Source organism: Sceloporus occidentalis, unplaced genomic scaffold (genome assembly GCF_023333645.1).
Source record: "Sceloporus occidentalis isolate IW3139 unplaced genomic scaffold, rSceOcc1.0.p SCAF_7, whole genome shotgun sequence".
Lineage (NCBI taxonomy): Eukaryota > Metazoa > Chordata > Lepidosauria > Squamata > Phrynosomatidae > Sceloporus > Sceloporus occidentalis.
In genome coordinates, this window is record NW_028316987.1 from 69,456,024 (window position 1) to 69,477,662 (window position 21,639).

General features: G+C 39.1%; 1 protein-coding gene across 5 annotated transcripts in view; it reads right to left on the bottom strand.

Annotated features, from left to right (window-relative positions):
* CDK14 (cyclin dependent kinase 14) overlaps positions 1–21,639 on the bottom strand; it is a 286,357-nt gene that overhangs the window by 53,677 nt on the left and 211,041 nt on the right. For all 5 annotated transcript variants that reach the window (XM_089533256.1, XM_089533258.1, XM_089533257.1 and 2 more), the window contains 2 exons: positions 7,829–7,968; positions 87–231 (listed from right to left, as the gene is read on the bottom strand). In XM_089533256.1, coding sequence (XP_089389382.1) covers positions 116–231; positions 7,829–7,968 — 256 coding nt within the window. In that variant the 3' untranslated portion in view covers positions 87–115. The remainder of the gene's footprint in view (positions 1–86; positions 232–7,828; positions 7,969–21,639) is intronic.

Here is a 21,639-nt window from a genome sequence, read left to right on the forward strand (position 1 = left end):
CAAGGTTCTCTTTTTAAAAAATACTGTATGAGAAGTAAGTAAAGGAAGTTTTAAATAAACAACACTTTCAAAAGAACCATTCTTACCTGAACTGTGTATGAGAAACCAAAATGCTTCAGTGCTTAATGTTTGATAAACCCTTGCCATAAATATTGTTTTTTCCAAAGACTTTCATGCTTTCTCCAGCTTCTGCTTGTAATCTTACATTCGGTACAGAAAATATAGAGGACACTGTGAAGAAAAGATAGAATTTGAATTATTGGTTTTTAAAGCAGTTAAGAGCCAGATAGTCATCTGATCTTTTATGAATCAGACAGAAAACTCTTATGCTACACATTTATCTCAGGCTGGGGAACTTGTGCAGTCAATACTTAAAGACACTACTAGTGGTCGGAAAGAACTCTGTTGTTTTGTGTATGTGCTGTTCTGTTCTGAGTATGTCTGGCACTACTTGGCATTTTAAATATTATCAATTACCAGGTGTGGGCGGGGCAGGCGTTCCAGGCTGCATCCATGCCGCGTGACTTCTTCCCAAATTAGGAACATGTGAGTTCAAGAAGGGGAGAACACCGGTTTGCAATGCAACAAACTCAACTTTAATTGAACCCTTTAGCCTCTTTCCCAGATAACAATCACCAAACAGTCTTCAATCACCCAACTAAAGTCCAAACTCCTTTCCTCCCGTTTACTGTCCTGACCAACTCAAATAATAGAGCCTTCTTTCGGGGAAACCCTGCGATACTTCTCGAGGGGTTCCTTCTCCGCCTTTTCCTTATTGGGAGGCAAGGGCCCAACTTCCCAACGTTCTCCCCTAGGGTCCCACCACTCGTCCTCCAAGTCTGGCAACTTGCGAGTAGCCCAAGCCTCGTCGTCTGGGAAAGGGAAGTCTCCCTCTTCCCATAGGTCCCGCAGTTGTACCTCCTCGTGCGGACCCTGGCGTTGTCGGCTTCCTTGGTGTCTCAGGGAAACTGGTGTCCCGTTCCTTCCAGGACTCCGGCGAATCTGCCCTTTCCCTCTCTCGGCCGCAACTTCCCGTCCAGTTCTTCCGCGACCTCCTCTCCCCGCCCGTTCTGGCCCTGCCTCTTTTATCTCCCTAGGGGCTAACTCCGCCTCCCTTCTCAACTCCAGCTCCACCTTCTCCCCTCGTCCACTGTCTCCTCCCTCCACCTGGTCCTCCTCTGCCTCTTCATCCCTTCCTGTCACTATGGCCCCGCTACACCAGGGTTACAGGCTGTGACCAAATCTGACCATAAGGAAGATTCTGTCATCCATCCCTGAAACCAATACATTAACATGCCAAATACATTACACAACATTTTATTGTTCTTGAAACTTTGAGGAGTTATCTCAGCTTCTTGGTTCTCATTTCTGACATTATGGCAGCCATCTGTCCTCTTGCGCCCAGTCACACCCCATTTGTTATCTCCCTGCTCTTTTCTCCTTCTCTCCCTGGAACTGTCTCTTTGCTGTTGTGTGCCTGAAGTAATTTCCAACTTATGGAGACCCAAAGGCAAATGTACCACATGGTTTTCTTGGCAAGATTTCTTCAGAGGTGGCTTGCGTTTGCCTTCCTTTGAGGCTGAGAAAGTGTGATTTGCCCAAGGTCACCCAACAGGTTTCCATGGCCAAGCAGGGATTTGAACTCTGGTCTCCAGAGTGACAGTCCAATGCTAAAATGACTATATCACATTGGCTTTCACTCCTCTTACCATTATCCTTACTCATTTGTTTTCTGAACCTATTTGTATCCACTGCAGCTTGTTCCCTCTCTGATATTGCTGCTGCCCTCACCTTTGAAGAGTTTTCAGTCCTTCTTGTGATTCATCTTAAAAGTAACATTATATTGGCTTTCTTTTCAAATTTTGCCATACAGTGATAAAATCATAGAATTGGAAGGGTCCTCAAAAGCCATGCAATCAATCCTATGGTCAATGCAGGATCTCCAGTTAAAGTATCCCCAGAAGGCATCTGTCCAGCCTCTTTTTGAAGATGTCCAGAGAAGGGGGACCCCAACACATATCTAGCCAATTGATTCCATTGCCAAACCACTCTTATTGCCAAGAATGTCCTTCTAATGCTCAATCAAATTCTACTCTCCTGTAATTTCATACCATTGTCATTAAGACACTTGCAGACAGACTCCTATATAATCAGTTCTAATATTTTTCCTGGTACTGAGGTTACGCTGACTGGCCTGTAGTTTCCTGGATCATCTTTTTTGCCTTTTTTGGAAGACAGGGACAATGTTCACCCTTTTCCAGTGCTTTGGCACCTAACCTTTTCTCTACGATTTCTCAGAAATGATGGTAAGGGGTTAAGAGAGTACACCAGCAAATTCCTTCAATAATCTGGGGTGCCATTTATCTGGCACTGAAGATGTGAAGTCAGAAAGTGTATATACAATGTATTTATATTTTAAAAGAAGACAAGTCTTTTGATTCCTATATGTGACATGGAAGAATATTCCTGTATGTTTTCCCTACTGTACAAGATAGCAGAATCCCAAGCCCAAAAGACTATGGCAATATATATATAGCAAAGATTGCAGTGGTTACATATGAAAAACTAGGGTCTACATCTACAGTACAAGGGACACAGTAGTTCACTGGTTAAGACACTGACTGGTGACTGCAAGATTGGCAGGTTGGTAGTTCGAGGCCCAAGCACTGCATGACGGAGTGAGCTCCTGTCACTACTCCTGTCACATGTGCAAATGAAGAAGCCATAGTGGTAACAGGTACAGCTATCGAATTAGTAGTGGAAAGAGTTCCCCTGGTATATGAATGAACAAGGAATGACAATGGGAATAGGAGAAAGAGAGGCACACGAGACAGCCTTCTCAGTAGCTGCTTCCACCCTCTGGAATGTCTTTCTATAGGAGGTTAGGCTGGCTCTATCCGTGCTTGTCTTTCTTCAGCAAGCAAAAACATTTTTATTTAGGCAGGGTTTTAAATATATAAACATGATAGGGTGGTTTTATATGGGGTGTTTAAGACCTGAGACAGACGGGCAGGAAGCGGCGCAGATTCTAGGGTTTGGGAGCACGTACCAACAGCACACTCCTGAATTCTAGCACATAACAGTGGCGCCATGATGGCAGCCTCCCATCCACACAGGGGCCACCATCATGACATAAGCGATGCGCAGTGTATAGACGTTGCTGCATGTAGCTTATGTCACTGATGCAACATGGTGCGCCAATGACGCACTCATAACGTCCGCCGCAAAGACTTAAAAGAACCCGTTTTTCCTGAGTTCATTTTGGTGTGGAGGGACGCCGCGCAGTTTGGCTGCTGTGGGGTCCCTCAGGAACAAAAATGAGTGGCTCCAGCCCACTCTTTGGGGACAGCCACTCGAGCCCCTTAGTTATGTTTTAACTTTTATATGTTTTTGTGTTAATTTTAATATTGCTTTATCTAAATGATTTTAATTATTTTACATTTTTTTTATTGTAAAGTCTTTTAAGTGAGCTGTCTTGGATCCCTTTCTGTTCTCAGGTTTCAACACCGTTGTAACTGCTTGTTTGAAGCAGCCTGGTCTGCAACCTGTGATTTGATGACCAACCACAAAATAACAAGACCAGACACAAGACATTGGATTAAATAAGGGTCACTTTATTTGGCTGAACCTGGAGATAAGCAACAGAAGGGGGAGAGCAACCTGATGTAGATCAACTGAGGCCCAGGTGTCAACCTGTGACCATCTCCCCAGCCTTCCCTTGGGCGAAATACCTGACCCTGAGGGCAATCCAATATCACCGGTTGCTCCCCAGCTGGCCAGTTACTGGAAGGTAAACCAAGGGCACTCCCCACCAGGTACACAGACATTACAAAAGAGAGCAACCCCTGCATTCATCCCCAAGGGGAGGCTATTTCCCCATGTCTCAAACCACTCCAGCCTGTGCAGGAGCTTCCATAGCCCAACCCTTCACCAAAAGAGCGCCAAGGTCTGATATTCCCCTTTCCCCAGATGGAACACTTTTCAACCTAATGTCCCTTTCCAAGACAAAACAGAATGGCCATCAAAGAAACCTTTTGACCACACAAAGAGCAAAGCTTAAAGAGAGATGTCGAGACCATAAGGAGAAAGAGAAGGTGCAGAACCTTGAAGTAAAGAGAAAGGCTTTTTGTCTGTTTGTTTACTGTAGAATAAGTAGGGGAAAGAAAGAATGGGGGAAAGAACAAGTTGAACTGGAAAGGGAGAAAACTACTCAACCACATGAGAACACTCCTAAAGAAGTTACTTTGTTGGCAGATGAACAGAAACTGAGGGGACTAGCTTGGCAGTCTCAGGCATGCACAGTTGTTGGGGAGAGGTGGGGTTCCTGCCAAGCTATTCAGCTCTAGATCATTCCAATTGGGTCTCTGTGCAAAAAGCCATGTGTGTGAGGCACAAAGACCACAAAGAAGGAACACACTCTCTCTGTGTGTTTGAATTCCATGAAGAAAAGTCACTGTCTATATCACTGAACTATAGTAAGTGTACTATATAAAAGGGGAGAGGGGAGAGTGAAGAAGTTAATGCAACATATAAGAAGGAAATATTTTTAGGCCCATGGAGAAAGCATCACAACTGATCACCTAGATCATACCATTTCACTTTCTTTTCTCCAAAAGATACAACTTCATTGTTCTAAAAATATGTTTACAAATTCTATGCATGCACACCAACTAAAAACAATTATAGCATTTTGATACAAGGATTGTCCTTTCTTGAATCTGGATTTATGCTCTATAATGATTATCTACTAGACACAGAAATATCATTTCTGTAACTCAAAATTTTTACTGGAGGCATTTAGCAGAACCTTGCCTTAAAATATAATGATTTTTCATCTTTATTCTCCCCCTTCAAAAGGTTTCACTGCTCCTGATGTTTAACGTTATGCAAAGACGTGTTTCTGCCAATGAATATCGCCTTATGGTTATGCTTCTGCAAATAACCTGCTGTGAGCTGATAAAAGGATTAATGCAGCCAAAATTCTTAATCTGTGAAATTACAAATTAAATTCTCATATTAAAAATACCACCCTGAGGTATTTTTTGTGGTTTTAATTCCCCTCTGGTGTTCTGCATACATTGTGCTTGTTAATGACTAGGACAAGACTGTCTCTGTTGGCAGCCTGCTGCACAGTGATAATGTGTAGGCATTTACTTCACTGATAGAACCGGATTTAACCACCAACTGATAAACTAAGTGGCAAGTGGGTAATAAGTCCATATTAACTGAAAAGTATTACTACAGAATTCATAGACTATCAAAATCCTGGCTAGACTAAAATGTAGAGTCAAGACAGGATTGAGATGTCACAAATGCAGAATAAAATTTAATACCCCTTTCAGACTGCTAAATAGAAACAAACAAACTGATATTGCCATGTACTGATGAATCACTTCATATTACTTTAAGCTAAACACAGGGCTTGAAGAAATCCTTATTAAATTACATCAAGGTACTGATTGTATCGTACAATAAAAAAGACTGTATCTGACAAGAAGATGGAGGTACTGAACATGTATCTGTATTAATATTTGCCTAAAGAAAGAAAAACTATTATCTTTAATTAGTAGTAATAATTTTCCAGTTTTCTTTAAAACACAAATTTGTCCTAAATATTCATATAGACCTCCATTAACTATAAAGAATAATGAGTTGGCTTTTGGATATAAAGAGTTGGCTTTTGGATACCAGGGATCCCCCCAGTGCCCTCCTATAGGCACATGAAGAGAGCCAGTGTGGTGTAGTGGTTTGAGTGTTGGACTATGACTCTTGAGAGCAGGATTCAAATCCTGACCTAGCATGACCATGGAAACCCACTAAGTTCCTAGGGCAAGTCACATTCTCTCAGGCTCAGGAGGCAATGGCAAGCCCCCTCTGAACAAATCTGGCCAAGAAACCCCCTCCTAAGGTCAAGAAGGGCACTGAGGCCTGGCCACTCTCAAGAACTGATTTTGCCCTCCTTTCTCAAAAACCCTCTCTCATTATTGAGGGATAAGAAAAACATAGCAATTTTTTTCTTTGAATTCCATCATAATAAACTTGTTTTAAAAGTTTAATAATAGGAATTCTCATTCTAAAGAAACTTTTGAAGGAATAGAAGGACTTGTAATTATTAAGCCAACCAATGTGTCTACCCAGCTTATTAATGTATACTCTAAATGGCAGTAGGTTTTCTGATTTTCAAGAGTCTTTCCATTGCTTATCGGGAGAAGATTAAACTTGGGACTACTTGCTTTGCTATGTTCATGGCCTGTCTATGGGGGAAAATTTTAGCCATGTAATTAATTCTTTGTTAAGCTTGCTCCTGTAGGGGAGAGCAAGACTTCATTTAATTTTCTCCCCACTGCAAAAACATCTTCAAAAGACATCTGCAAAAATATCTCCAACATTCCTTGGCACCATTCCCTCCATTGTCATGCTGGGGCGGAAAAATGTGAGACTCTAGTGGTGGGAAGGAGAGTTACAACCCCATGTCTCCTTAATGCAGGATATCAGGGTTTGGACTTCTTTTGACAGGGTCAGGGCTTCTCCTCATGGCAGTTCCTTGACACTCAATAAATTCTTTCTTGGTTTGCTCCCCCTGGCATCATCTTCCTAATATTCTTTCTGTTCCTAGATCAAACAGGTTAAATAAGTACTAAATTCGCAGTTACAAAATGCTGACTTTATATATAAGGTTTCACAAGTTATGTTCTCCTCAAGTGCAGTGTGCCCACATAAGGCAAGGGGGCACTGTACAACAGATTCATGTGTATAAATGTAATACAACACCTGGACAGTCATAGTAACTCCACACCAGAAACCTCCATTTATCCATGGCACAAAATTTGCCTTAAACAAGTACATATGACCTTTGCATAACATATTATACCTGTACGTGTATTAAAAAAAAAACTGCAGTGGCTCTGAATAAGATTCAAATGCCTTGGCAAAAGGCTTGAGATATCCAAGCAATATAGTACAGTACCGTAAAGAATGAACTGGAAAAAAACAATGTACTAAGCAAAATTTAAAGGTAAATATTTTTTAAAGCTGAACACAACATTTAATCAAAGAACGCTTTTGTCTTTCCTGGCAAAGATAAATAAAATCTGAAAACAACATGTACTGCTGCTAGTATCACACTGCTACAATATTCTCTGCCCCGATATCCAATATATGGCCTTGCGTGAATGTGCTATAATGACATTTTAAGAACAATAACAAAATTATAATAAAGAACCATGCTTCAAACTTCACAGAGGCTAAAGTAACTGCCTACATTTTGTTGAGGACATTTTATCAATGATAATGTGAAAGGATTTTGTTTTAAAAAACACAAACAAAAATAGGAGTAAGTGAATGGTGAAAGCATCTTTAAGCTATAAAATAAATTCAAGTTCTTCACTTACACATTTAAATCCTGAAAATTAACCATCTGCTTTGCATTCCTCAGTCTTATAAATACCAAATTCTTTTGAGAAAGGTTATTGTTATAACATGCATAGTGTTTGAGAATCAAATATCACTGGATTATTGTCCAGGGTGCTGCAGCTAGTTTAAAAGTGCTGCTTGTCATAAAGTGAAAAAGCACTAAATATGTAAATTGTGTTTCTGTCCCTCTTTTTTTCTTTATGACATTTCATATAAATCTCTTGACTGCACACATAATCAAATACAAAGATGGCTAGCTGTACACTGCACAGTAGAGATAGCAAGAGAGAATCCAGTGTCCCTGTGTCAAGCAAACTGTAATTTGCAATACAGAAATCTCTCTCCCACCCCCCACTCATACACACACACTTTCTTGTCTTTATTCCTTTCTGTCTGAATGTTTTGTTATACTCACTGTCAGTTAGCTCCCATAGCCGTGGGGGCAAATCACTGAAATACTCATGGCTCAGAGCTGCCTGTGCTGACAATCTGTTCTTTGGGAAACACTGGAGTAATTTGGAGGCCAGATCCTCTGCATGGTTCACATAGCTTAGCCTTAAAGAGAAAGAGATAAAAGGTGGAGATGATATGCACATAAAAATATATACTTGCTCATTATGCTGTATAACATTGAAATTAAGAGAAAACCATAGAAGCACAGACCCAGGACCATATATACGATGACATTTCACAACTTCAACTAAAATGGTTATATCCATTGGCAGTAGCTATTATTGCCTATTGGCAGTAGCCCACATATTAATAGTTATTAATATAGAAGAGGATTTGATGGCTTTACTGCAGTTACTATCCCTTTCTTTAGTTGTTAGCAGACAATTCCAGTTTAAGCAGAGGGCACTGATGGTAGCACCTTACCTTTCAAGATTCTACAAAGCCAGAGACATTTGCCTCTGTGCAACAGACACTGTGAAAGATGCTGTCTCAACATTTCCCACCTCAACTGATCACATGTTTAAGCATGAACCTTTGTAGAAGACCCTGACTGAAAAGAGATGGGCATGTCATCATCTCTACTTTGTACAGAAAATACACGGGAAAGTATATTTATATGCTGTAACCTTTGCCGAGCTCCCTTTCAGATTTTTTACCAAAATATATCAATTCCAAGCTGTTTTCTCTAGATTAGCTAGAGATGTCTATGGATTTCTGACCATCAATGAAAAGATCTCACCTCATGAACTCAAATAGATAAGAGGGGCTGAAATAGATAAAAGAGGCTCATGCTTCTCCACCACCCAATAATTATGAAATATTAATTATAAGAAACTAAGGAATGGCCTTACAGGTATGCCTGTTTGCACTTATTGGGGCCACTAAATTTTTGCCCACTTATGAAAATGGTTCTAGACTGAGTTTCTTGTAGTGGGGACACCTAGACTTTTTGTGATTTTGCTCTTTGACCGTCGGTATTTCTGTATTAGTTCCTGTTACATCATGAATCTCAGTAGTTGCAAAAAAACAAAACCACCAAAATCTAATAAACAATAATGTCATTTGGAGCTTAATAACTTTAGCACAATATTCTGAATGCAGGGCTTATGGAGGTGGGTGTAGAGAAAGATACATTATTCTTCAGTAATTGCCTGGAAAAGCAAGTATGAGAACTCTAACCACAGAGTCTAAGAACCCAAACTAATATATTAGTCATATGTTTAATATGACAATTCCTCTTACCTTTGAGTTAGATCCACACTAAGGTAGTTTGTTGTTGTGTGCTTTCAAGTCATATCACAGGGTTTTCTTGGCAAGATTTGTTCAGAAGGGGGTCTCTCTGAGGCTGAGAGAGCATGATTTACCCAAGGTCACCCAGTGTGGGGTGCCAAGAGGGTATTCAAACTCTGGTCTCCCTGTGTCATAATCTAATACTCAAACTACACCAACACATTGCTTCTAGGTGCATTTAGTCAATAATTTTTACACTTTCTCATTGATTTCAATGGCACTTTTTAATTAAAATATTATTATTATTATTATTATTATTATTATTATTATTATATTCTAAAACAAATCATGATGACAAACAGTACACCAAATCAACAATAAATACAGGCAATAACCCAGGTAAGGCCCTGAAAGTTATAGATAAAAGGTGTGTTCAGGGATCGTGAAAGACACCTTTCCATAAAAATTTAGCTAAAATTCGGGGATGTCTAGAGACTAAATCTTGTGGAAGCATTCAACAAACAGGTGCCAAATCTTATGAAAGGTCAATCCAGAGTGTAAGCCTCTTACTCTGTTGTTATTATCTGCCATTTTCTCCATTAACCACAAGTCCCAGAGTCTAGTCCACCATCCTGCAATATTCAACTTTCCAGTTTTCCAGTTCCTGGCTATCTCAAGGGCACTTAAAGAGACGTCTGTAGATGTCTGCTCCAAATTAAGTCCCACTGATGTCACTGGTGACGGCACAAATGTGCAATACCAGGTGACTGAACAAGGAATACATCTAACGTTATAAGTCTAACCCAGCTTTGTGTCTCTCAGATACTTTGACCTTCAACTCTCATTATTCCCAAGAATTGGCTATGCTGGCTGATGGGAGTTTTAATCCCTAATATTTGGAGGGCATCAGGGTTACTTATTTATTTTATTTATATGTTACTTTTCTCCCAAAGTGGGATGCAAGGTGGCTTACAGAAGAAATCAATTAAAACACAATTAAAATTGTTACATTTAAAACAGTATGCTAGGGTTGAAAGTATCTGGTTTAACCTAATTACTGTAGAAAACATATATATGCTAACATTTTAAAAATACTACACTGAAGTATAAATATAAAAATTTTACACTGAAGTACAAATACAAGCCATAGCATCAACCAATTATTATTGGCCACATTTTGCATGAAGATTTATTCTATGTATTGAAAAGACAGGAGTTGCTCCATTGAGCTTTTCTTGACATTTACAAGAAAACACTTCAGAGTGAAGGGCACTAGTAAACGTCAATACACAGATCGCTCACAAAGATACAGTTGGCAGGCACATGGAAGGAAAAGCAAATTCAAATGTCCATGTATAGCATCTCATAAAAGAATGATCATAAAAATCGAAAGTAACTTTTTAGAGAGTCTCCTGTATGATATTCCACTAATTAGTGCTTAACTCAGATTGAGCAGCACCAAGGTAAAAATAGTTCCAAATATAAACAAAAAGCCATATGGTAGGATGGACATTTTCTACTGAAACCATTATGTGTTTATTGTTGAAACAGACATTATTACCTTTAAAAAAATCTAAAAGCTTACATTTCCTCCCCCCCCCCCCCCAGTTACTTTTTGTTGTAAAATGGATAAAAAGGATGACATCTCAACATTTTTGCAAATGATCATATCTGTTTATGCATAACCCTTGCCAAAACAAGTCTGAGGAGAAAAGTTTTATAGGAACTATAATTTATTTATTCAATAATTCTTTCATTTATTTAATACCCTGTCATTCATCATAACAGTTAAAGATGGGTAACAATCTTGGTTGATCTACTTTATACCTTATATACTTGGCTATAAGTGGACTTCATATATACAGTACGCCTGCACCATATGCGGCTTTAACCTTATGCGGAGGCAAACCCAGTTTAAAAGAATAGTGTGTGTGTGCACGCACACCATGCAAAGGAGCATGCACCCATTGTTTTAAATGGAGCCTGAGCATATGCGTTTTCCTCTTTATACGGGTGTATGTGTGTGTCCAGAACAGAACCCCGCATATGTGAAAAATCTACTGTAAGAAGAGGTTAGGTTTTGGAGCCAAAATTATGGATTTTGTATGACCTATGGATAAGTCAAGGGTAAAACTTAGGGGCATGTAACAAATGATGCACATTAACAATCTGTAAGCTACTCTGAGAGCCTTTGGGGCTGATAGTGGGGTATAAATACCCTAAATAAATATATAGGGGTGGGGGGAAAGGATGAAGCAAACAAAAACAATGCCAAAGAACTTACAAAATTCTGGCAGGCATAATTGTTTGTGCTTACCCTAAAGGCTGTATGGATGAGGCGCAAACTATGGTAAATTGTAGCTGTGCGATGTGTGGGGGAGGCAACTAAGCACAGGTTTTAAAAAGAAATACTGCTTTACAGTATTACCTGGCTTTTACCATTGCCTTCTTTTATCCTGTATTCCCAACAGCAAATAGCAGAAATCCTACTGTTTTTAATCTGTGTTGTTACCTGGTCTTTACCCTGTTTTTACCTTGATTTTACCATTGTTTTTAACATTAGCTTTTATTCTGTATCCCCTTTTTACCTGTGCTGGTCTATGACTGCAATAAAGATGAACTGACTAGGCAGAGGTGGGGCTAAGAAAAGGTGCGCATGTCAAAAAAGACAAAAAGGCAAAGGAAAGAAAATTGTGACTGTATTAGCAATTATTATAGCCTTTAATGTTAATGCGACAACTTTGATAACGGCCAGAACTGGCACCAGAGCGGAGAGAGGAGTGGGTGTGAGTGCTTCTTTTAGATTCTACCAGGACACACTAAGCTTTTGCCTTTCACCATTCTACTCAGAGAACAGGATGGATCCTTATTTATATAAGGATTAAGGTGCGGTACTTTCACTGCACCGTGGATAAGTCGACCCAAGGTTTTCTGGGTCAATTTTTAAAATAAAATTTCTGGACTTATACATGAGTACAAATCCGTGTATGCTCAAGTCCCATTACATATAATGACACAGCAAAATGGTGTCCCTAATAAAAAATGGAACATCAAGGTAAATTTATACTTTTTTGGAACATTCTCAAACCGTGTATGCTTAAATCCGTGTATAAAAAATCCGTGTATAAGAAGGACCAACTGTATATACAGTAATTAGTATTAACATTTAGAAAACATATATGCTTTATTTTTGTAAAACATCTGAATTGTACTGTGCAAAACCTCTATTCAATTAATGTTGGGGGGGGGGGGAAATAGAAGGCCTGTTGCTTCAATTTTTTTCTTATACCAAATAAAATAAATAAAATAAGCCTTATGGGGAAAATCATAGTTTGACAAAATAGAGCTAGGTCCAAATAGCTTTCGTGTTGACCAGAGAACTACAACAATGAATAGTATCTTCCAGGCACACTTACAAGAGTAATTTAAATGTGGCTATAAGGATTTGGATAAGATCAGCTAAAATAAAAAATGCCCAATAGACTGTATTCTCTGCAATCCTTAACAATGGGGATAGATATGATTCTTAAGGTGTTGGCAGACTGCAACTCTGTTTATTTTTCAGCATTATCTATGCTGGCTGGTATTGATGGAAGTTGCATGTCAAGAACATCTGGAGGAGCACAACCCTATATAACAAAAAGGCATTCATTTAAAAGGATCTAATGTTCTCTGTAAAGAAACGATGATTCTGTTTATAAGTAAAAAAAAGTTAGGGAAATAACTGAAATTATTTGAGCTCAATAGCTTGAATGTGTGATTTAAATTCTTATACAGTATATGTATTTCAGAAGAAAATTGCTGAGTATGTGTTTCTGTGCAGGCCTTTTATGTAGCCTGTTGACGTACAGCACCCCCATGAATTTCATAGGATGTTCTTAGACAAAGAATACTTAGAGGTGTTTTGCCAGTTTCTTCCTCTGGAATACAGTTGGCAGCACCTGATATTCAATGATAGTCTCCCATCCAAGTACTAATCATGGCTGACCCTGCTTAGCTTCCAAGATCAGTAACGATCTGGTGCACAGCTTTAAAGAAAGTCAGACAATGTTTAACTTTACTTTCTATGTATAAGACTACAGGTTTTCAGATCACCAAAGAAATTAAGTTTGTTTCATATCAAGCAATCTCTATTGTTAACTTCAATATCAGCATTTTGTTTGCTGCCACACCAATATAAAAAATAACAGTTGTTGACCCTGGCAGCATGCATAATTTCAAGACAATGCTTTTACTGGAAAGTGCAATCAAGTACTAGCTGCTGTTAGGACTCTGTAACAGTGCTGTGAATAATACCAGAGAGATGTTTGCAACAAACTAACTAGTGAGGGTTTTTTTCTTCTTCAAATTTTTCAATATTTCTAAAATTAGACAGTCAAAGAGGCATATATTTTCTTGCTTGATTATATTAGAAGCTGATCTGTAACTCCCCCTTGACACAATTTGCTAATTATACAAGTTGATGGCTTATTACTGCATTATTTCCTCACACTTATAAAACTCCCAGATCACAAGCATTTGATTTAATTTGATAGAGAGCATGTTGAGTTTCTTCCCATTGCAAAGAAGGTCAATATCTGGTCAAGCAGAACATGACTAGGATTACTGAAGCTCTGAAGAGAAAAAAAAAGACATGGGCATGTGTGCTGAACTTCTGAACTCAGGGTACTTTACTTATGAAATGAAATGCAGAGCAGAACTCAAATTTACTTCCAAAACCAAGACTTGGTTATTAAATACAAAGAAAAACCAATCCTGTATGTATTTTTGACACCAATTAAAGTGACCCCTCCTTCTCTTCCTCATTTGTACAGGTTGAGTATCTCTTAACTGAAATACTTAGGGCTAGTAGTGTTTTGGATTTTTTTGGGTTTTAAATATTTCCATATACTTAATGAAATATCTTGGAGATGGAGCCAAAGTCTAAACATGAAATTCATTTATGTTTCATATACACCTTATGCACATAGTCTGAAGGTAATTCAATATTTTTAATGATTTTGTGCAAGAAAAAATGTTAGTGTACACCATCAGAAAGCAAAGCTGTCGATGGGCCAAAGCACACAGCCGGTAAAGAGCAGCCAGAGGCTGACCGGCCTAGGACTGCAGTGACTGCACAGCCTGTTCCAGAAGAGGGCTGCTGCCATGGTCCCAAACTGGTAATTATATCCAGTCCTTTTTGATCAATTCCAAAGGATTGGAGCAGCTTCTGTCCACTGGGGGGGGGGGGGGGGGGCATGTGTCATCAAAACATCATGAGCCAATGGTAGCCAGAAGCCACCTTATTTGACATGTGTTTTGGGCCATTATCTCAGCCATCCACATGGACAATTTTGGATTTTGGAATATTTTGGATTTCAGATTTCAAAAAAAGGGATACTCAACCTGTATTATCATTATTTACATAATGTCATCACTGTAAATGCCACTTTACAAATAAAGCAACAATTCCACGCCCTTGGGGTTACAATCTAATTAAGACACAACACAAAAGGACAAGAGAATGGCAGCATGGGAAGGGATTAAGTCCAGTAGACACTGCTTCTTTTCTTCCTCCAAGGCCACAGGAATGGCAGTTTTGGGCCTAGGCATGGTGGACAGCTTCTTCTTCTTCTCTCCCTCTGAGGTCAGGACAGTTGGGATGGAGGGAGGGCCTTTCATCTGCTTCTGACACAATGGAGCTGTGTCTGCCTCTTCCTCTCTCTTTTTCCAAGGAGGTAGAGGCCTATCATCTGCTTCTGGGGCAAAGTGTGGAACTGCTTCTTCTCACCCTGCAAGGTCAGGTTTCCTATGATACACAATCCAATTTTCCTTTTTCAGGACCCCTCTTTTTGAAGATCCAACATCTCCATTTGGGACCACTTTAAACTCCCCATTGTTCATTTATTAAATATCACTGTATCTAATTTCAGAATTTCCTAGGTTTGGCATGGTCCCTGTAACTTAATGGCTTTATTTTGTCCATGCTTTAAAAGAAGCAGTGTCAGTAAAATTTTGTCACAAATAGTGTCTGGCCCAGGGACCTTTTAAACATGGCATGCTATTATGATTTTTTAAAAAATTGTACTTTTACATTAAAAGTACAATTTGTTTCAAATTGAAGATGATGAGCAGTAAAATACTTTAGATTTTGCTATAAAGTGGTTTGCTTATCATGAAACCCCCTAAGTCTATTGCAATTAAGACCTGCCTGTAATTTAATGACTTTATTCCGCACAGTATGCCATATTTATGAGGAATTCATCCCAGCTCTTATCTTCCCCATCACAACGTATCATTCCAGTTGCTGTTCTTGTTGTGTGCCTTCAAGTTGTTTCTAATTTATGGTGAGCCTAAGGTGAAGATATCATATGGCTTTCCTGGGTTTGCCTTTGCTTTCCTCTGAAGCTGAGAGTGCATAATTTGCCCAAGGTGCCAAAGTATGGATATACAATTCTCCTGTGGGAAAAAATTATGTGTTCTAAGCTAAAAAGGGACACGATGGGAGTTTATAATACAATTAGATATGATGTGGAGAAAGTGGATTAAATTAATTCTCTCTGCAAAGATTCTCCCTTTCTTTTTCATTGGTAAATTCCAGATGCCAGTGATGCTGTGCCTTTTCCACATCTCTTCCAGAATTCTCTAGAGGAAGTGCCTAACAAATGGGTGAGACAGTTAGTTCCTCAGGTCCAGATGTCAACTTGACACATCGGTTTGTATCATTACAAAGATTCAGGCTATGAATGACTACTAGCCATGATAGTATATGCCATGTCTAGTATCACAGGCAATCTGCTTTTGACAGATGTTTGAAAAGTTACTTTCTGGACTGTAACTCCCAGAATCCCCTGCAGGACATGAATATTGGCCATTCTGGATGCAAGATTCTGGAAGCTACAGTCAAAAAGTATTTTTTTTTCAGGTAGAAGAGAAGAGGCAGAAGGGAACAGTTTAGTTTTAGAAGCGTTCAGTGAAAAGAAGTACCTGCAACTTTCGATTCATTGTAAATACCATCTGTGAAACAATCTGACGTAAGTTACATTCTTGCTACATGTTTGTAAATAAAGTTAAGGTTTATTTGTTTCAAGAAAAAGCCTCTGCATGGGTGAATTCATAACCATAAAAGCACAGTTCCCTTATGCATTTAAGGAAAGTGTATTAAGGGTGCATGTTGTGCAGGTGTCTTTCATAAGAAGTCTTCAGATGTCTTGGAGGTAAAAAAGGTGGCCTTCAGACATTGAAGAGAAGATCTTGTGACAGGGTTCTATGGCCATCATGTCATTTTGGGCTTCCCACAGGCCTTTGGCTTGTCATGAGCAGAAACACAGGTTATACTCCATAAGTCTTTGATCCGGTTCAGCAGGTCTCTTTATTGTTCTTATGGAAGATTTTCTGTACACACTTTCAAAATTTGTAATGTATAGTTGTATTTATACACAGTTTGTTTATACCACTTCTAGGCTGCCAAATGACACTCATAATGCTAGTCCCAAATTTTTGAAGATCTGGGGAAAGTGTGTGTGAAACACCCTAACCCTCCTCCAGTTATTGTTAAAAATCATCATCAGTAGTCTGGATGAAGCTTCTGGACTTAATTCACCCCCCATTGCCATTCCCCTCTCTTTTTGCGTCATTGCTTAATTAATTAAAGTGACATGTACAATGAAGGTGCTAAATAAATAAACAACAACAACTCCTAAATGGCTAAATGCTACTTTTTGCCATTCTTAACAGGCAGTTTGCTATTAACAGCAGCATTATTGCAGGTGTCTGCAATTTGTGAACTGCTAGCTGCTTGCCAGAAATTACATTGAAGTACATAGTAGTAGCAGTAGCGTGGTGGGGTGCTTTGAGTGTTGGACTGTGACTCTGGAGACCAGGGTTTCATTCCCAGCTTGACTATGCAGCCCACTGGGTGACTTTGGGCAAATCACATGCTCTCAGCCTCAGAGGAAGCCAATGGCAAACCTCCTCTGAACAAAACTTGTCAAGAAAACCCCATGACAGGTTCACCTTAGGATCTCCATAAACCAGAAATGACTTGATAGCACACAACAACAAAGTAGCAGTAGTCTGGTACTGGTGAATGATGATACAATGGCTGCTTCAAAACGGGATGATACAGTATCAACCACCAACCCATTGTGACTCCACTACTGGCTGCGGAGTGTTACTGAGCAGAAGGGCACAACAGATACTTACAGCATGCTACCATTAAGAAATGTCAATGTCAATCTTTTATTCTGATGTCATAGACCCAACAAATTAGGAAATGTGAAACCTCAAGCCCTGGATCTGAATTTTATTTACCTAGGGTCCAAATGTGCCCGTTGAGAAGGCATTATTTAGTGGTTTAAAAACAACAACACAAACATGTTTGTACATCTTTATTCTCTTTCAGTGCAGATTAGACCATAATTACATGCAGCCAGCACTTTAAACTACTATATGCTGGTATTTTTGGTTCCACCTTTCCATCTGTGAAGTTCCTGAAAATGTCTCTAAAACTGAACTTGTTTTAAAAACTCTCAAGGTGAAAGAGCCCTGTCTTATTACACGTGTTGAATAATTTTCCTAAGGCCTTTCAAAAAAGAGCGAAGGAGGGAAGCGGGAAAGAGAAAGAGGAAGGGAGGGAGAATAGTAATGGTCAATAGCTGGTGGTTGGCAGTAAGCCTCTTGTTGGTTCATGAATTTAAGCAACTGCCTAACCATGTTGAGTACTGACCTATAATGAACTGGGTACACTATAAGAGTACTTACTGTCTATAATACCACTTCAAAAACAAACAACCTCTTCATTATATGTAAAGTCAACAATAATACAATTGTGCTGGGGGGACCCATGTCCTCTCTCTGTCTAGATACAACTTACCACAGCTTTGCTTCTCATCCTACTGATGTATGAAATCTTTCTGACTTTAATTTCTAATTCTCCTTTTAATAAAAATCATGTATGCATTTTAAAAATGCTTTAATAACAATATCCTCTTATCTGTCACCATCTTGGCAACTAGAAAGATTTCAAAAATAACTTCCTTTCCAACTGCTCTCCAACCAAGCAGTTATCCATTCTTTTGGCAATCAAGTTCATCTAATATTATTCATTATAGCCCAAGGGGAAAAGGATTACTTACACCATCACTGGATTTTTGAGAATGTCCTGTTCTTAGGATATTTCAGGATGGTGGGTTAGTAATACAATAATTTTAAAGTAGCCACACAACTACTTTGTGGCTAGCTTTAATTGGGAGCTTTTAACTAGGACACAGCTCTAAAATCCTTTTTGTCCACCCCAGGAAACGTAACAGAGCATCTTTAGAAAATAAACAGAACTAAAATAATTACTAAAAGCATCATTTTATAGACTATTATTTCCCCAGCAAAGAGAGAATGAATCTTTAATCCCAAGCAAAAAACTCTTCAAGGTTTATGTGTTCTATAAACCTTTCACTGAGAATTTAAAATATAAGTTACTAATGCAATAAATGCCCTAACAAATATATCAGATTTTTCACTTAATGCTTTTTACAGGCTTAAACCAAACTGAGTGAAAGAAAATCACCTTTTAGAGTCTGACTCTTAAAGGAAGAATGCCTTTTTGTTATGCTTTTTAAAGAAGGCATGGTGAATTTATATCAACTTCACTGAATCTTGGGCATGATAAAAGGGGGAAATACACTGCTGTAGTTACCATTCCACAGCATGCTTCCTTCACATATTTATTTTCTCAGTGTCTGGACATGAGCCAATGAGACAAGGGGAAAAGAGGGAAATAAAAACTCCAGAGGAGTATTAGAATTAGCACATCCTTCAGTCAAGACACCCCCTCCCCCAATACACACTTACTCTTCAGCAACTTCATTTGTTGAGTATCAAAAGAAACTAGAAGAGAACACAAGATTTCAAATTTGTCACTGGTGAGAATGCTGTGTATCTAATAAAGTTATCCCATTAAATCATTCTAAATGAAAGTGAAGCTGTTTTACAAGTTTGTAGGATTTTGATCTTTAAAATCAGTGTTCTCAGCGCTAAAAAAACATTAGCACTCCTAAATCTCATTCCTAGTCTCCAGTTTTAATGGACAGAGTTTGAAAAGTCCTAATTTCATTGTAAGGTAAATAAAAGCTGGTCTGTCTGTTCAGTAACTCCAACAATCATTTGTGTCCTGAAAGTAACATCTCTTCAGACACTACAGCCAATGATCATTCATCACAATTAACTACAAATCTTTCCAGCTGGGGACTCAAATCTATCACAGCTGGAGCAGATTCCTTGTGCCTGTCCTATTTCTTATACGTTCTGTCAAGTGATGATAATGAGAAAAGTCTACTGACATGGAAACATTTAAACATTATGAATACACACACTGTTTTCTGCATAGCAGTTTATTTATTTCATTTGTATCCTGTTCCTTCCCAAATTATCTAGTCTGGTAACAGCATTATCAATATATATATATATATATATATATATATATATATATATTAAAACTGAGCCATAGTATTACTTGTCTTTAGACACAAAGTACTAGCTATTTGATCTTGTAAGGAAAAATAATTGAGAAGTGCTTCAAGGCAGTTGGGCTGTGTCTAGACAACGTATCTCTCCTATCTAAGATTTCTATGCTCCTTGCTAGTTAACAAAGTTAAATCAATTGTAGCATTAACTTACCATAACAAATCACGAAAACAGTGAAGGAAAATCAGAAATGTCATTCTACAGCAGTTGTGGTCCGTGACTACCAAAGTATGGAAGTAGACAGGGGAGGAGGGCTGTCCAGAACTTTAGATGCTGGGATGCAGCAGCCCAGGTTTGGGCTGCCACAATAAGAAAACTTGCTGTCTGAGTCAAGAGTCTACATGATTATATCAGTAGCCTGTTCTTGCATCAAGTAACCATGCATGCAACAACTATTCATTTACATAGTGGTGACTGCAACACCCTACTGTCTTAATCATTATCACTTACATTATTTCAAATATATGGGGCCCAGATAATTTAAAATTTTATTTTTATTTATTTATTTCTTTATTTATTTAGAATAATAACTTTATTATTTATTTTAGAAGTTAACACCCTTTAAATTTGGTGTGCAAACTAAGGCCTCAAGCAGATGAGTGGCTTGGAGTGGTCTCTAGCCAGCTGCAAGTTTGTCCTGAGCAATGTGGGATTGTGGTGAGCAGATGCCATGGTCCTGAGGCCATCCACCACCTGCAAGGAGCACTTTTTTGCATTCCTTTTGTGGCCAGGTTTGGGCCACCTTAGGCAGCCGTGGTGTGGCTTCAGCCTGATCCAGGGATGTGCGCCATGCCCCCGGATCAGCCCCAAGCCAGCATTTTTGGCCTGTCTGTTTTAGGCCTAACTGGAAGTTAGTGGCATTGCCTGGGAATATATGTAAAATACAGTCCTCCCTTCCCTTAAGCAGGGGATCCGCCCCTCTCCCTGTGTAAGGGGGAAATCACGTATGCTTGCACCCAATTAAAAATAATGGGGTGCATGTACAAGGTGTTGGGCGGTGCATGCACCATTCATTATATTGTACCGTGGCTTCAGCATCTGCTGAAAGCTGCGGAAGGCCTGGGAAGCCCGTGTATGGCGTGGGCTCACTGTATGCTTTTGTGGGCCACATTGTGTTAACGTTCTGACCACTGTCTGAACAGACTGAAGTTTCTAAACACTTCTAAAAAGTTACAGTGTAGATCACACTGGCTGGAGCAATCTTGGCAGGAGCAAACTACAGTGGTCCCCCGGGTTACGAAATTAATTCGTTCCGCGGTTAATTTCGTAACCCGAAAAACCTTCGTAAGCCGAATTCCCATAGGCGCTAATGGAAAAAAAGCCGCGGCTCTGCCGCGGCTCCATTTAAAACAGCGCCGGGGTTTTTTCGTAACCCGAAAAAACCTTCGTAACCCGAAACAATAAATCCCTATGGGATTTATTCGTATCCCGAAAAATTCGTACCCCGGGTAATTCGTATCCCGGGGTACCACTGTAAATATTTACCACTTTAACAATTGCCCAGGAAATTAATCACTTGCCAAACCAACCTTATCAACTAGAAAGCACTCCAGGCCTAAAAACATTAAAACCAGGTCAAGGAGTTCCTGAAAAATGCAAGCCTGATTCTTAAGAGTGTTTCAATCCAACTGAAAAGTCACTCTACACCACATTTTAACTTGACAAGGCGTTGCTCGCTCCTTAAGGAATTTGATTTTTTTTTAAAAAATTCGATATAAAATAGCTTGAACTGCTTTGGAAGAATCAGTTGTTTCACACAACAATACTCCACAGGAAGATAATGCTGCTGCATAGATAGCAGCAGCTGGGAGCAGTGACAGAAAAACTGTACAAGAAGTTTTGCTCTTAACCTAAATTTGAATGTACTATGATCACAGCAAAAATGACCTTATATAACTCTCTGGAAAATTAGGCTGCTTTCTTCAAATGCTTACAGTATTTTTATGGGGTCCCTGTTATGGCCACAGGAAAAAAAAATTAAGCCCAGTACAACAAAGAAGCATAATGGCTCTCACATGCAATTAATGCCTTAGGCTATGAAAT